A 16,447-nucleotide genomic window follows, 5' to 3' on the forward strand; every position below is an offset into this window, starting at 1 on the left:
GTGCAGCGTGAGGAGGCGTACAGCGTGAGGAGGCGTGCAGCGTGACGAGGCGTGCAGCGTGAGGAGGCGTGCAGCGTGAGGAGGCGTGCAGCGTGACGAGGCGCGCAGCGTGAGGAGGCGCAGTCTTGCATGTCTCTAATTTTAGTTTGCTTTGTTTCACAAGTTTACATGAAGTATTTGTGACAGTTTGATGGAGACGGAGGAGACTTCCTCCTCCTCGCTCTGTCTCTGTCACAAGGCCAGCTGCTGTCTTATACACGTTTACATAAAGCTGTTATATAAGCAGCTGGCGGGGCAATCGAGCTATAGTATGAATGAGGAGAGAGAGAAACAAAGAGGAGAACATTCACTCGCCTCCTTTCTGCAGTAACCTGGTTTCCTCAGAGCACCACTGACCTGCTTCCTGCTCTGTGTCCACGTCTCACCTCGTTTCAGCTCTCAGTGACACAGGTGACCATGGTGACATCACAGGGCTTCCACAGCCAGGTGTGCTCCTGCTTTCACTCACCTGGGACTAACCTGCACCCTCTGATTCATCCCGTTTAAAGCAGATGTGTCACAAAGGGGCCAGAAACCTGCTGCAGTTACAGCAACTCTCCTCTGTGTATGTGTGTGGTTTGGTTTTTGTGCAGAAACGGGACTCTACCTGAGTCCGTCCCTCCACACACCTGATCCTGACGTCCTCGTTTGTTGTTGCTGTTTCAGGCATTGGCACCCTTCAGTCTTTGCAGGATCGCTGAGTCCCTTCAGTCCCTGACAGTAAACTTCAGGAACTCCAGTGAGATTTGTATCTTTGCAGTTCTGCATGCAGGAGCAGCCACACAGCTCCTCCTGCAGTGGAAGTGCTGCTCTGCACTTCGGTGCGTGATGTAGTGACCACTCGACCTCTGACAGGCTCCCAGCACAGGGAGAAACCAGCTGAGCGTCTGTGGCTTTAACACGCTCGTCCGTAACGAGCTTCGATCAGCTCTGAGCGTGTGAGCTGACTCTGACAGCTGAGGTTTCTGTCTCACAGACGCCACAGAAACAGCTCGCCGGTTTAAACGTCCTGCTGATGCCTCACACACGAGTCCTTAAATCACTGGGAGCTGAAGCAGCAGGTGTCAGGAGGATCTGGGCTTTCAGCGCTTCGGCTTCATGAAATGTGGAAAATGATGAAAACTTTAATTTTTCTATTTGTGTCTCAGACAGAGATCGCCTCAGCTCTTATTGTGAAAGTGTGAACGTCTGTGTGTGACGTGAGGGATCAACACTGGGACTGAAAGTCCTGTGTGTGTGTGTGTTCCTGTCTAGCTATCCTTGTGAGGACCGGGTTGGTACTTGTGCACAGGTATAGTAGAGGACACACAACCCGGTCCTCACAAGTTTAAAGGCCCTTTTGAGGCTCAAAATGTGGTTTCAGTGTCAGGGTTACAACTAGGTTATGGTCAGGTTTAGGGGAGGGGTTAGGCATTCATTTTTGCGTGTGGCCGTCTCGTGTCATCCGTGTGTTGATGATGATGTGCTGTAACATTAGATGACCGCGGCACGCTTGGAGCGTTCTCTCTCCTTCTCGTTTCTCCTTCTGCCCACAGGTGAGCTCGCTGCAGCAGCAGCAGCTTATGAAAGCAGGTGTGTGCGTGGAGCTCAGGGGCGGAGCTTTACCCACTCAGGGAGACGTGAGGTCACTGTGGAGCAGACGGCGTTTGCCGAGCTGAGAGCATCAGGTACGAGTCCTGACCTGCTCTGTGCTGGACTCCACAGCTGAACCCGAAGGTGCAGCTGAGAGGTTGTAGTTGAGTGATGACCTCACGCTGGTCTGCGGCTGTGATGAGTCACAGGCCGCAGTATGGTCTCGGGGTGGGGGTTCGTCTACGCTCACGACCACGAGCTCTGAGACAGTGACATCACAGAGACGAGGTCCTCTGTGCTGGGAGACGGCTCCGTGACCCAGGGCAGAGGTCACATGACAGGAAGTCTGAGCTTACCACGGCGCTCACAGAGTCCATCTTCATCATTCTGTGTCCAAAGCATCTGAGCATCATGTTACCCGTTTGTGTGAGTTACGCCTGTCGTTGTGTTGTGGTGTATAAATCAGGGGCAGGAGACAGCGCTGGATCTCTGAGTTCTTTACTGTCAATTTCTGCAACATCTGCAATATCTAGAAATGCAAACCTGTGAGCTGTGTGTGTTGTGCGTCTGCTCGGCCACCTCTCCTCCGGCCATGCTGGAAGCAGCTGTGTTTGACAGTTTTATCCACTCTACAATAATCGAACAAATTAAATGTTCAAAAATATCAACTTAAGCACTTCAAAGTCAACAAAAAGCTTAAAACAATTAAATAATATTTCAGTGAAAAAACAACAGCTCATGAGAACGATACACAAAATAATACAGAAACAAACAAACACAACTTATTAACCAGGATCCATGTTTTTGTCACAAACACTGAATCAGCTGATTCACTCTTTATGTTTCTGAGTTTTGTGATTATAGTTCTGGTTTCTGTTTCTGTGTCTTCACTGTGTCCCACGTCTCCTTACTTTGGACTCTGTATTTCCTGTTTTACTTTGACAGTCCTGTGTTACTGTTTCCTGTCTCGTGTGTGTAATTGGTCCCAGCTGTGTTTCCTTCCTGTCTCCCGTTCCCTGATTACTAAACTGCGTCCACGCCGCCGGCGCTCCTCTCCACAGCTGGATTCCAGGATTTCAGAGCATCCAGCTGTGGTGAGTGATGGAGACACTTTCTCTGCTCCCTCAGTAATCAGGACAGTTGATTGAACATCAGAGAACATAAAGGACTGTTTTTCACCTGCCCGTTCTGAAGCTGGACATTAAAGACTGCTGGCTTCAAGGACATTAATCCCAGTGTCAGCCAGCCAATAACAGCCTGTGTTTTTCAGCTCTTTAGGAGTCAGAAATGAGAAAGACACAGACTGCTAACCTCTCCCTGCAGGAAATAAGCTCCGCCTCTTCCTTTCCTGTATATGAGTGATTTGATTCTGACATGAGACACAATGAGTTTTCTGTTTATTGTGACTTAAAGCGAGCAGCAAAGACACTAAACTGTGTGTTTCCAGCTGAAGCTGCTTTTTGTGTTGCTCCCACAATACTGTCTAAAACAGTCAGTGAGGAAAACTCAGTTTCTGCTTCCAAGCTCATTGTGAGAGGGCACATTGTGTTCCTGCAAGTGCTGATTTTGTCTGCATCCCTGAGTTTAGTGAGCTGCCTCCAAGGACGTGTGAAACCCAGTGTGTTAAGGCTGCATCTCCCAGATGTTTCCACCTTTCCAGCACAGACGATAAATGTTCCCACAAAGGCTCAGAGACTGTTTTACTTTCTGAGTGTTGGCCTCAAGAGATTGCTCAGTGAGCACCTGAGTGTTTCTGGGACATCGGACACTAACTGGAACTTCAAGTCTGGTTCTGAAGCTGCACATGCAAAGACTGTTTCTGGTTGTAGAGACCTGGCTGTTCCAGGGATTGTAACCTCCCCAGGGCCTCCCCAGAGGCTGAGCTGCTGACCTCAGCTGACTCTGGAGCCTTGAAGGTAACTAAGTTTGCACCGCTCGGGTGAGTCAGCTGCAACAGCCTCCACAGAGAGCTCACGCAAGCTTACCCAGCCTGCTGAGGAGTTTATGCTGCTGCACCCCAAAAGGCATCCTGAGCTGGCTGACAGCCACCCACAGCTTCAGCTGCCTCAGCCAGGGGCCTCCACCCCTGCTGGCCCTGCATCTGCTCTGACTGGGGGCTCCGGAGAGCCGCGCCAGCCATCCATCTCTGCTGGGGCTCCTGTTTGAGAATGTAGGAGTGTAAACTTCAAATATCTGCTCGGTTTGTCAAGATATCACATATTTGCAAAAGTGCTCCAACGTTTTTGGAGACGTCTGTTACCCACCAGCTCGATAGCTGACCGGGAGGCCGACATTCATTCATATATATATATATATATATATATATATATATATATATATATATATATATATATATATATACATACTGTGTATTTTTATGTCTTTTTGAATCTTCGACATCATTGGAAATGATTTCAGTGGCTGAAATAAATGAATTAACAGCCACAGAGGAGGCAGCTTTGTTGTGTGTTTGGTTACAGAGTCACTAAGAAACACACACAATCCCCCGGCCTGGGTTACCATGGAGACAGTCAAACTTTCATTCACTTCCTGTTTCCACTGTTAGTCTGACTTCACCGGTTGGTCCCAGAGTATCAGAGACTCGTCCTCAGACAGACGCACACAGGTGAGTCAGCACAGGTATTATAACCCTGCTGGTTTCTGATCTGATGAAACATCGTCTCATTATTATCACTGAGTCTTGTTTTTATTTGGGAGCTTTATTAACACCACATTTATCTGCATTTTATCTGTGGTCTTATGATAGATGATGGCAGCACAGTTTCACAGAAAGATGATACCATCAGTCAAATGTAAGAAAAAAGGAAATTATTGAAATGTTTATATTAAACATTAAAAAAGAGAAAAAGCTTTGTGTAAAATCTCTTCTTATTTAAAAACTAGCAGCTTTCATTGGTAGCAGGTGAGAAACACGTGGCTGTGTGAATAAAGGAGTTCAGCACATGTGCATCAGAGCACACAGCAGGGGTAACCTGGACATCTGTGAAGGTTATTAATGCACAACTATAGCTGCAGGTTTAAGAGCAGCGCATGCTGCAGTCAGAACTGTTACCCAATGAAAAGATCTGCAGCTTCATGAAGCAGCTGGAAGATCAAACAGTCCAACATTTACAAAGTGCTGTTAGAGGTCCAGCTGAAGCAGTACAGATGTGCTCCTGTCCCACATTCAGTCCAAATGAATGAGCTTTCAAAATGAGATTACTGAGAATATTTGAATTGTGACTCAGATGGCAGATCCAGGCTCTCAGCCTCCAGCTGAAACTTCCAGTCCTCCCCCAGCCAGAAGCTCTGATGCTGGGCTGAGAGACTTTGATCCTTCCCTGGATCCAGAAGTCCAGGAGGGAGAAGGAGAACAGGACCTCCTTCCTGATCTGGAGAGGCCTGAGGGAAAGAAAGATGGAGCAGACAGAGCTTTGAACAAACCTCCTGAGCTTCACCTCCACAAAGGTGCAGACACTGATGCACAGATTCACATGTGACACCTGCAGCGTCCAGCTTGTGCCGCTGACATTATCTCCACTGTGATACAAGCCTCATTCACTCGCTCACACACGTTCATACGATCACCTTTTCCTCACAGTCACACACATGAATGTAATGAGGGGAACTCGGGGTCACTGTCATTCCTCAGGATCCTTTGATATGCAGACTGGAGGCTCTGTGGATGAAACACCGACTGTCTGAAGCACTCTGAAGTGTTCATGATGGACTTCATCCTGATTAACACTACAATACTTGTTACAGGCCTTTTATATGGAATAATATTCTTTTCCATTAAAGCTCTGAACATTCTCACTCTTTCTGGACCAGGTGTGACAGGTGAAGGACACCGGCCAATAGGAGGACAGAACCTGAGAGCCATTAGTCACATGACTTCAGCTGCTGCTGCCTCACCAACCACTGGCCCCTCGGTGAGTCTAGAGTTCCAGCAGTGACCACAGGAAGTGCACACGTGTGATCTAAAGCTACATGTGGGCCTGTGACGATCAGTCACTGTGGTAGACGGGTTTGTGAGTCCCTGTGATGCTGGGAGTGTCCAGGACAGTCGCTCCTGATCGGGTCTCTCATGGAAAGCTGGTCCCAGGAATTCCTGGAAAATTCCTCCACAAAGAGAACTGGGAACATAAGTGCAGAGTGACAGAGGTGCTCAGCAACCCTGCTGTTATATGGGAATATAACCAGAATAGTCGGCAACCACTTGAGTTAAGTTAGCCAAAGAGACTCAGACTGACTTCATCATGTTGGCAACGTGTCTGCATTGATAAATTCCAGTTATTCACCAATCAGAGAATAATTCCAGTCATTCAGAGACAGATTGGGATTGTTTGGAGGATGTAATCGTTTCCTTCAGGGAGCGTGTTGGACGCTCAGTGTCCGGGTGATTAGCTGGCTGATGCAACTACTTAGAATCAGTTTGTGAATATGAAGAAAATCAGTGCAGTCACTGGACAAACTCTGATTCTTCCTAGTTTCACTCTTGTTTCAGTCCAGTGTGACTGAGGTGGTAAAAAATGATCTGACTTTTAGCCACACAGCTGTCTGCTAGAGAAAAAGCCTTTGTGCACAACTTTGTTAAAGGCAAACGGCACCATGTTCACTGCAGCTGCAGCAAACGCAGCAAAGAGTGAAAGTTGGACTGCCAATGTTGTGACTGTTTCATGAGAAAGAGCAGGAAAACAACCATCACACACCCAGACACAGTGCTGGGATTAGAATTAGACTTTAGAGCAAATGTAGGACAAAAGCTTTAATATGAAAGAGGAAAACCCAACAACAGCCAGAGCATGAAGCTCAAAACTGTACCAACCACCAAGAAAGCTGACAGGCCTGTGACACGTCAGAGACGCCGTTCAAATCATAAAGAAGTTGGTTTATTGACAACATGTAAAAAACCAAAAGAATCAACCTTCAGTTTAGAGCGAGTCGACCAATCAGGCACAGCAGCAGCTCTAGAATAAGCAACAGTTTTATGTATTACAAACAACCTTTCATATACACACATACATATGGCTCATATGCTGTTTAAAAAGGGCTCAAAGACCCAACAGATTACACAAAGTACAAAAATACTTTCATTCAGACAACAGTCAGCTGTGCACGAGACAGAGACTACAGTTAGTAACATGGACTCACTTTGTTTCAGACACGACACAAAGTAACACAAAGCCACAAAGAGCAGAAACATCAAAAAGGAGGCAGAGCAGCAGCAACTCTCCATGAGCTGTGAGGCTAACAGCCAGCCACACTTCCTGTGATGCACAATGAAAACAACATGAACCTGAAGGATGATAACAACAGAAAGAAGTCTAAGCTAACGTTACACAGCGCTCACACAGCGCTGACTGTACAGGCCTCACACAGCTACGACCTGCATCCACAACACCTGATTCTACTGAACACAAACAAGTTAATGATATGTGAGCAATCCAGGGAAGGCTTCCAGGAACGTGAGGATCCACAGACAGCTCTACAACAGCATCAGGCAGCAACAATGTTACTGATCACTGACTCTTTCATCCTTTTATACTCAATCAAAAAGTGCTGTGTTCACATTTGTTTCTGCTGAAATCCAGAGACTGAAAATGTTTTAAAGTTTGAATAAACTGACTGAACTTCTCACGAGTCCAACCGTGAGGAACACTTCCCCCCATGACACATCACAGGAGAACGTCTCAGTGGAGGGGGGGCAGTAGCTCAGTTTAGGCAGTCGCACTCAGAATCGATGCCTCCAGTCAGGGTCAAACGTGGTCCTCAGAAACCTGCAGATGTTTGGCTCTCGCTGGTCTCTGCGTCTGTAGACTGAGCTGATGTTTCTCCAGGTGTCTGGTAAAAGGACGACGCTGCTGTCCAATGAGGCGAGGAGAGAAGTAGCCAAACAGGCGAGAGCCGTGAAGGAGGAACGGCGGGCAGCTCTGGATGCCCGACATAAATACCTGATGAGCAGGCTGGCAGACGCCGGCAGCCTGGAGGAGGCGGCGGTGGAAGACGCCATCGTCTCTGATGACAGAGTAAGTTCAGAGACGTGATCCTTCCTCAGAGTTGAACCTTTGAGTCATTAATGTCTGATTCTTCCAGTTCAGTCTGATCCATGAATTCTTTGCTGCAAACGGATCCAAGAAGCTGATTTTCTTCTATCAGGATGTCAAACAGGTAACTTTGATCACATTTCAATGACGGACACATGAAGGTCTAACCGCTCTTCATAATCTGCTGTTTGTTGCACTTTGTATTCATATCTTTTAATATCTGCCTTTCTCCCAGAGTCTGTCCTCCCGTCAGTCTTCCTTTGTGGACGCATCAAACTCAGCTGTGGCTCAGAGGAAACTCTTCCTCACTACGGGGAACTCTGAGGTTGGCTTCAGCTTTTTATGCTTAGTTAATGTGAGAATCACAGAAAAATGCTGATATGAGTGGAAGGTTCTGCTGGGAAATTGGCAAAGAGCAGATTATTGAACAGCGAGGCAGACAGTTCGTTTCAGTGATGCCAGTTTATTAGAAACGAGGACTGTGGGGCTGCTGGAAGTCAGGACGGCCGTTCTCTGGATAAACCTGACAGCTGAGGTGGAGAGCAGGATTTATCCACAGACGGCTTCTTCCAAGCAAATGTCCTGAACACACCTGAGCTGAGTGTTACACAGAAACGTGTCTTAAAGCACGAGCCTGGATCAGACTCGAGGACTCAGAGCTGTGTGACGTCACATTGATCCACCTCTCTGGGTTTTTGTGTTCTGATGTATCTGATTTCTCTTTAAGCTCCAAACAATCCCGAGCCTACGATTCATCATTGTCCTGTTCAGAGACGATGAGCCTGAGCGTGTTTGTGTTTCCATGGATCAAACTGTGCTGCTTTGTTTGGTTAACGAGGTGATTAAAGTCTTTGAGCAAACACTGGATGACTGACAGCTGCAGGCTGAACATCAGGAGGTCGAGAGGCCGAAGTCTGAGGAGCTCAAAGCTCCACAAACACTTATTCACAGAAAAAAGGACTACAAACATGGAGGAGCAGCAACGTGAGCTAAAGGCTACATGCTAATAACATTTCCTGGATGTGGTTTGAACAGGATCATGAATGATGAAGGATTTAAAGTCAGTTCCAGCCTGAGTCGGTGCCGTGTTGGCAGCTCTGATATGCAGAAACGTTCAAACATGGGACAGGAATAAAAACACTCCTGTGACGTCAGAGTTTATGAATGATGACAAACTGTTGCTTGTTTTTAGAAACTTTGTTGATGCTTAAAATGATCAGGAAATAAAAGCTGAATAGATCCACTTCAAACAGGAGAAGCTTTCCAGTTTGCATCAGCTGGGAAACTCGCTCATATCCAGTGTTGGGCAAGTTACTTTCAAACAGTCATTAAACATTCGTTAAGTCATTAATTACAGTTACTAATTACTTCTTCAAAAAAGTAACTTAGTAACTGAGCTACAAGGTTGTAGATGTAATTAATTACTTGAAAAGTAACTATTGTGTTACTTTAAAAGTACCCTCTGGGCTCCAGGGTATCATCGGCCATTGTGAACTCCTTTTGTCAGGGTCCTGGGTCGCAGCGTTTTGTGTTTCCTTTTGGTTTCATCTTGTGTTTGGTGTTTATTCTGAGTTTGTATTCGTTCTTAGGGTTTGGTTCTTATGTTTAGTGCTTCTGTGTTTTCTCAGCCCTGCCTGTGTCTGTCCTCTGTGCTCTGTTCCTGTCCTTGTGTTGTAAAACAGTCTGTGTGTTTCCTGTTTTACTTTGAAGGTTTGTGTCTCGTCTTGTGGTCCAGCTGTGCTCCCCTCCTGTGTGTCGTCCCCTCATTACCTGGTGTGTATTTATAGTGTGTGTCTGCCTGTGTTGGCGTCGTCTGCATGACTCTGTGTGTCTCCGTGTCCATCGGTGTGTCTCCACGTATGTATCCATGTATTTACTTGTATCGGATACATAAAAAATCTTTCCGTATCGCACAGCACTACAGAAAGCTCTTTTCTAGGGTTGTATTAAACATCTGTAACTACCGTAACTCCTGATCCATTTCCTCAATTAAAAGAAGTCCAACGATTCCTGAGAGCAGCAACTCTGCGCTTTTCATTCATATTTGCATCATTACGGTAATCCCAGGTACATTGTTGCAGCAGCCCCGTGAAGGTTGAGAGAATAGTGAGTGAGCGTGATGGAACAATTTCATCACACGTTTGGCTTCTTTTTACCATGTTTGTTTGTTTGTTTTTATTGTTTTGTTCTTTCATGTGTTATTTACCAAGATTTGGATGGTGTTCTGCCTCGAGTTACCATAATGTCCCTAACATCACAAAAAAGCACAGAGTTGCTGCTTTCAAGAACTGCTGGGATTTTTCATTTGCCCCAATGGTTCAAGACTCAAGTTAGGTTAAAAACACTGGGATCAGTTTAAACGGGTTCATCTGTGTCAGCTGTATCGTCACTGCTGCTCTTGTGTGTTTTTGTTGAAAACTAGGTGCTGTTTGGGCTCAATGATGTCAAACTTTTTATGCACTTGTTTGCTCCTAAATATGTTTCTATTGCAGGTCTTTTCCAGTTGAAAATGTGAGTGAGCACTACACAAATGACTGACACTACATACACTGAAAAGAAAAACCCCAAAACTAAATCCAAACAAAAACAACTAAACGAAGTAGTTACACACGTTATAGAATATATATACTGGGCATACAAGCCTGGCCTAAGCTTTCTGTCAGGAAGACTGCAGCAGTCCAGGAGTTGGGTTAACTGTCTTTAAGTCCCACTGAAGAATTGTTTACATCAAAGTGCTTGCCAGGCTTAGTCCAGATTAGGTGCAGCCATACTTGAACTTATTGTTGTATAGTATGTGGGACTATGAGCAATGGTTTTCTGGAAACAGAAACAGGCAATTTTATAATTAGTAGAGTCACAAATAACTAGAAAAACAATTGAAAACATAATGTACTCAACACAGCAATATCTCACAATATCCACAAGGGGTCACTATAGATCATATATTGCCTAAATAGCACGTCATACAAATTGCCAATCATAAGGCACGGACATGGCAAGCTAGCAACAGTTAAACTAAACAATAGAAAAGTCCTTTATTTCTAAAACCGCTGCATGTAATGACTGCGGGAGATTACAGCCGCTGCTATTAATAATCCTACCAACATGGTATCAAAGCACTGAGGCATAACTTTAACATGCACAAACAATTATAACAGCTTCATGCGAGTCAACCTGCCAAAAGGACTAACACTTACAGGTTCATAAACACACAACTTAATCACACGAAACAACTGCGATGCTCTGCAGTGGCACGTTTAGTCACTCCCACTCTGCGTGCTGAGCACATGCCCACTGATACGCTTATTTCTGCCTCTAGACATTCTGAGGACAAGTCAGAGCAGGAAACTTGAGCACACGTGGTCTCATTAAATCAGACAGCTCGAGTCATTTAAAAAGGATCTTTTAAGCAGTGCTGTCCCTCAGCTTCATAGTAGATCCATCTATGGGATCAGTTTGAAAATCCTGTCTTCTGTGAGATTAGGTTAAAGAACATGACCCCCTTCTCAGTATAATCTTATAGTATGTTAGACAAAATGTCTCAGTATATTTTGGTAGTAGGATAGACAAAAGTTCAAGTATATCTCTGGGGATTAAAAGAATGTGACCATCCTTTGGGTTCTGTTAGACAAGTGGGCGCCACCATTTATCTGCTGGGAATGTTTTACGCTGTTTTCTTGTCATGTCAGACTGCTTAAATCATTCTCTGAGAAGGTTGCGTGCGAAGGACCTTGGTAATGAAAGAAAGCAGACAACATTCTGTGCCCCCACCTTTGTAGGGGGTAGAAAGACAGGGAGCCCGAGTTCATAACTTAGGCTCCACAACAGATAAGAGAGTGTGAATGTTTAGGTTTACGACCAGGTGGGGGCTAGTAGAAAACTATAAAAAGCTGCGTAATACATCGCCATTTTGAGACTTGCTGTGACCATCTCTGCATCTCTCCCCATCATGATGGTTGTTATGCTCAGTGTGTGAAAAGTGTATGGAAATAAAGGATTGTTGATTGAGCATTTATACACCGAGTAAGTGTCCTTCCTTCAGCCCAAAGATTCAAAAAACTGGGAGAATTCAACACTTCTTTCTAGTTATCATGTTACAAGATTTTAAGAAAACTTGAACACTGATCATGAGTTAAATGCCACTGATCTTCAAAATCATCCAAGGTTTTTGATAAATGCACACAAAAGTCGGGTGTCCATGCCACCCGCATGCAAGGTGACAAAAATCCCCCAATCAGCCTTTCAGGCTGACAGCTAAAAAAACATTTCACCAGATTTAGCTTCTTGGATATTGTGTTCACTGTACTGTGTTTAAAATGTACTTCTCATTTAATAGAAGAAATGTAATCATGTCAGTATAGAAGATTTCAAATTCTCCCTCCTGTTAATTAAAATAAAGAAAAAAGTAGGATAAGACATCAGAAACTCCTTGTCTCCATTATAGCATTAAAAACTACAAAGACCATCCAGCATCGGGAGCTTTCACACTTCCAGGTATGACAACAAGCCTATTGCTGGTTTGCCCACTCTGACTGTGTCAGTATTTGCTCCACATACCAACTGCTCTGACCCTAAAGTAAGCCAGAATCCCACACAGCCATATGTAGGCACTTTCTAACCACAAAGAATAACTGGGGATTCTTCATCCTGTAAACATCCTGAACAACTGGTTTTGGTGGTTTGATGGGAACAGATCCTCCCCTGATCAGGAATACCAACGATCACCCCCACCACTCATGTCTTGTTGGGAAATGTTTGCAGTCCTCAAGCTGTGAAAGTCATCAGGTGCAGCAGTCATGAATACCATGTAAACATCCCTGTTGGTAGGACGAACAAATAACAGTGGGATTCATTTGAGAAAACAGAACTTGTTTGATTCCCTGTCTGACAAAAATAAATTAATGCAACGTAAAAATTTGATTTTTTTTAAAAAATCAGCAGCATCATGTGTAACCAGGTCATAAATTACATATTGTTATAATTACACAAAATTTGTTATAAACCCCAAACTGCTCCTGGTATAGGGCTTTGGAGCGTGATGTCACGGGGGTGGGCATGGAAAGGATTTTGGCCCGATCTGCCATTTTGGGGGTCTAAGTGAAAAAGGAGCGAAAGCATAGCCATGGTTCGTTCTTGCTGTGTGGTCCGCTGCAATGTTCGATTGCACGACCGGCAAGTGAATAAGCTTGAAAAGGCTTTGTCTTTTCATTCTTTCCCAACCTGGAAGCAACATGAGGCAGCTCGTGTATCAATGTTACCAAACGAAGGCTTCTAGCCTGGATAGCAGCTGTGAGACGAGCTCCAGTTCTCTTCCATCTCCTAATATCTGTTGGTGCTCCAGACATTTTCATTCCGGTAAGTTCTAAATATGTTCATTTCACTCTTTATAGCCTATTAGTTTTATTTTCGATGCGCTCTGAGGTCATAGCAAATTAGAACAAACATCCTACTGAGTGATTTTGCAGAACTACCTTCTATTTATAGAGTTGCTAATTATTTGGCATCATTGCAGCAAACCAGCCAATGAAATGGATGAAACATCATGACTGGGTTCCAGCGCTACACAAGGGACCTGCTTCAAACAAACCACAATGCCAATCAGATTACTTCTTCCATGTGAGGGTGAAGAGGTGACCCTTCGGGCGATCGTGGCTCAAGAGTTGGGAGTTCGCCTTGTAATTGGAAGGTTGCCGGTTCGAGCCCCGGCTTGGACAGTCTCGGTCGTTGTGTCCTTGGGCAAGACACTTCACCTGTTGCCTACTGGTGGTGGTCAGAGGGCCCGGTGGCGCCAGTGTCCGGCAGCCTCGCCTCTGTCAGTGCGCCCCAGGGTGGCTGTGGTTACATTGTAGCTTACCATCACCAGTGTGTGAATGTGTGTGTGAATGGGTGGATGACTGGATATGTAAAGCGCTTTGGGGTCCTTAGGGACTAGTAAAGCGCTATATAAATACAGGCCATTTACCATTTCTGGATAAGATGGTGAAGGTTTGCTGCGTTTGGTGAACAGTGTGATAATAAAACCAGGGAAAAATGAAACTTGTTCCTGTTAAATATTCTTAAGTCTTGTGCTGTATAAATAGCGGTATTTTTTCAGAAGATACAGTAACTAAAGTAATGTTAGTAGTGGGTAATATCATGTAAACACTGTCATGATTTTATGTAAACATTTGGTCATTTGTAAACTATAAATGACATGGATTCTACATTTTAACTGATGTGATGTTCTATAAAGTGATTTTAATAATAAAAAAGAGGCAAAAATTAGTTTGTTTCTTTATTCAATTTTTGAACAGTGGGACTCAGTCATTACATATTCAGTAAATGCAAATTATTTACACGGCAGTGCACTACAGGCATAAATCTAGACCCCTAGATAAAACATTATGGCATTATAGCAGTGACAACGACCGCACAGCAAGTACAAACCATAGCGGGTGTTATCCGTGTGCTTTCGCTCCTCTTTCGCTAGCGCTTTGTTCGGCCCAGAAACATGGAGCCTCAACCAAAAATCCTGGCCACGCCCCCTCATTCTTTTGGCTCTCGGAGGAGGCGGACGCACTTTTTCTCCTCTCCTCTCCCTTATCTGCCCGCTGGGATTGAAATGATGGGACGTGTCGCGACTTCTCAGAACGGGCTCATTGAAAGCAGAATGGTTAAGACCTTGGAGACACTTACAGCTGAATACTCAGAATAACACCTCTGAACGTATATTGGGATACATCAAGGAGAAGCCTGCTCAAAATAACACCTTTGAGCGAAAGTTGGATTACATCGTAGAACAGCTCACTGCAGTCGTGAGTTCTCAGAATCGGCTCTATGAGCAAAAGAATGACAAGACCAGCAAGTTTGATAACATCATCGGGAAGCTCGCGGTTCTCCAACGGGAGATTGAGAGACCAGTGTCGGAGTGTTAAGGAACAGCTTTGAAATTCTCATGAGTTGTTGCAAAAGAAAAATTACCATCATAATGCGGCTATCCCTTCGGCGTCAGCTGTGGGCTCAAGGCCAAACAAAAACTCCCTGACAACGACTTTGTTGAGTCTGTCCCTTCCCATTCCCTGCAAGGCCACCTGGGTTGGCTGGAAGACTGTTTACTTAGCCTGGCAGGGTGAAGGACACTGTCTCAGCTGAACTATGGACACACACACATACATATACTGATACTGATAAGCACTCACCGACGCATCACCCTTCCTACCCCGGATCCAACGCCACCTCCAACGCTTACCTCCCCTCTGATGTGGACATCGGGTCAGTTGGAGGCGCAGTCGAAAGATTGCAGCGGTCCCAGATCAGATGTACACACTGGAACTCTTTCCCATGTTGCTGTCTGTGTTTATTGTGCTATGGTGTGTTGATATCTGTGCATTCCTGTATTATCCTTTTGTGTTACACATGTTTTTTTCCTCGCTACCTAGCCTGACCTGTCTCCCCAATGTGATGTTTGTGTATTGTATGTACGGTCAGCAAGGTCTGTCATCTCGGTTGTGGGCAAAAGACCTGCAACTGACAAATAAAGGCTATCTCATCTCATCATCATCTCTCTCATCTCTCATCTCTAGTGACATCATGCTCCAAAAGCCCTATTAGGCTAATCGTTGTGTCACTTCCGGTATTTCAGACAATCCCTTTCCGTCAAGGATTTTTAATTTGTTACGTTTTTTTAATTCGTTGCGTCTTTTTTAATTTGTTGCGGATTTTTAATTTGTTGCGCTTTGCACTTCCCAGCCACCGTAGTCATTGCCTCGCTTTTTCACAGATTTTTTATTGCAGCTTTCAACAATGCGTATTATATTCGGCAGCCTGATTGACAAATCTCCTCCGTGTCGTGTCTCCTGCACTTGCCAAATTTATCATGTTGGGTTTTGATAACCATCACATCCAATAGAAAAAACACCACAAAAACACCCATAACCATGACCCTCATTCGGAAATAGACACCTGCACTGGGAGGGAAAAAGGCGCACAAAAGTGGCGCGCAGACCAAGAAAAAACACGGCATAATAATACTTTCACGTTTTGAAATCTACAAAGGTTTGCACTTTGAGAATCAACTAGTGAGAACTGTGACTATTGTTCATGTGTGTGTGGAAAAAAGTGTATAAAGTGCGTGGCAAGGGGCTAGTTATTCTGAGAACCCCTGCTGCAATAAATGAGGGACCACTGTATATACTTTCTCTATGACTATTGTTACAAGATATATATTCTTAGTGCTTATTTTCTGATTATATTGCTTTATGTATTTTAATAAGAGAGGCCTTTAGAAACCAAGCCCAGACGAAAACAAAAACTAGGTCAGAGGGTGACAGGTCGCCTTGGCAACAGACTTCAGAAAGGGGAAGTAAAGAAAGGGGAAGTTTAGTGCAGAGCTGCACAGGAAACCAGACACAAAAAAGAGGAACTAAGTAAACTGTGTGTCGGTGTGACGTAGTACAGAAATATATATATGGATTTAGCTGGCAGAGAATTCAGACCTGAGCATATGTGTTTTAGTGGCGGGTCTCCATTTCCGGAAATGTAAAAATAAATATTATTTTTTGAGCTTTACCACTCTGAGTCCAGTCTTTCTCTGTCGCCGAAAGAATTCAAAAGAATGGAATTGAATACTATTGTTTTCAACCTGTTAACATTTAATATTGTCTTGATAGAGCCAACTGATTCTGCAGCATAGCATCCCCTGTTGCTTCTCCTGGCTCCCCAGTCCCTGGTCCCTCAGCTCCTGCTGCTGCACCCACAAGTATGTACATCAAGCACTGATAGCTTTTTACTCGGTTGTATTCCCTTGTGAT

The 16,447-nt window shown here is 44.7% G+C and overlaps 2 protein-coding genes across 2 annotated transcripts in view; both read left to right on the forward strand.

Annotated features, from left to right (window-relative positions):
• Positions 1–16,447, forward strand: part of LOC148101682 (ribonuclease inhibitor-like) — a 151,568-nt gene that overhangs the window by 23,464 nt on the left and 111,657 nt on the right. The window lies entirely within an intron of this gene.
• Positions 4,196–8,037, forward strand: LOC148101683 (uncharacterized). Its single transcript, XM_087846717.1, has 6 exons — positions 4,196–4,237; positions 4,860–5,079; positions 5,443–5,543; positions 7,452–7,640; positions 7,708–7,782; positions 7,894–8,037. Exons 2-6 carry the CDS (start codon positions 4,860–4,862, stop codon positions 8,035–8,037), a joined length of 729 nt encoding a protein of 242 aa, XP_087702843.1. The 5' UTR covers positions 4,196–4,237.

This window comes from Neolamprologus brichardi, chromosome 9 (genome assembly GCF_056152115.1).
Source record: "Neolamprologus brichardi isolate AB-2024 chromosome 9, ASM5615211v1, whole genome shotgun sequence".
Taxonomy (NCBI): Eukaryota; Metazoa; Chordata; class Actinopteri; order Cichliformes; family Cichlidae; genus Neolamprologus; species Neolamprologus brichardi.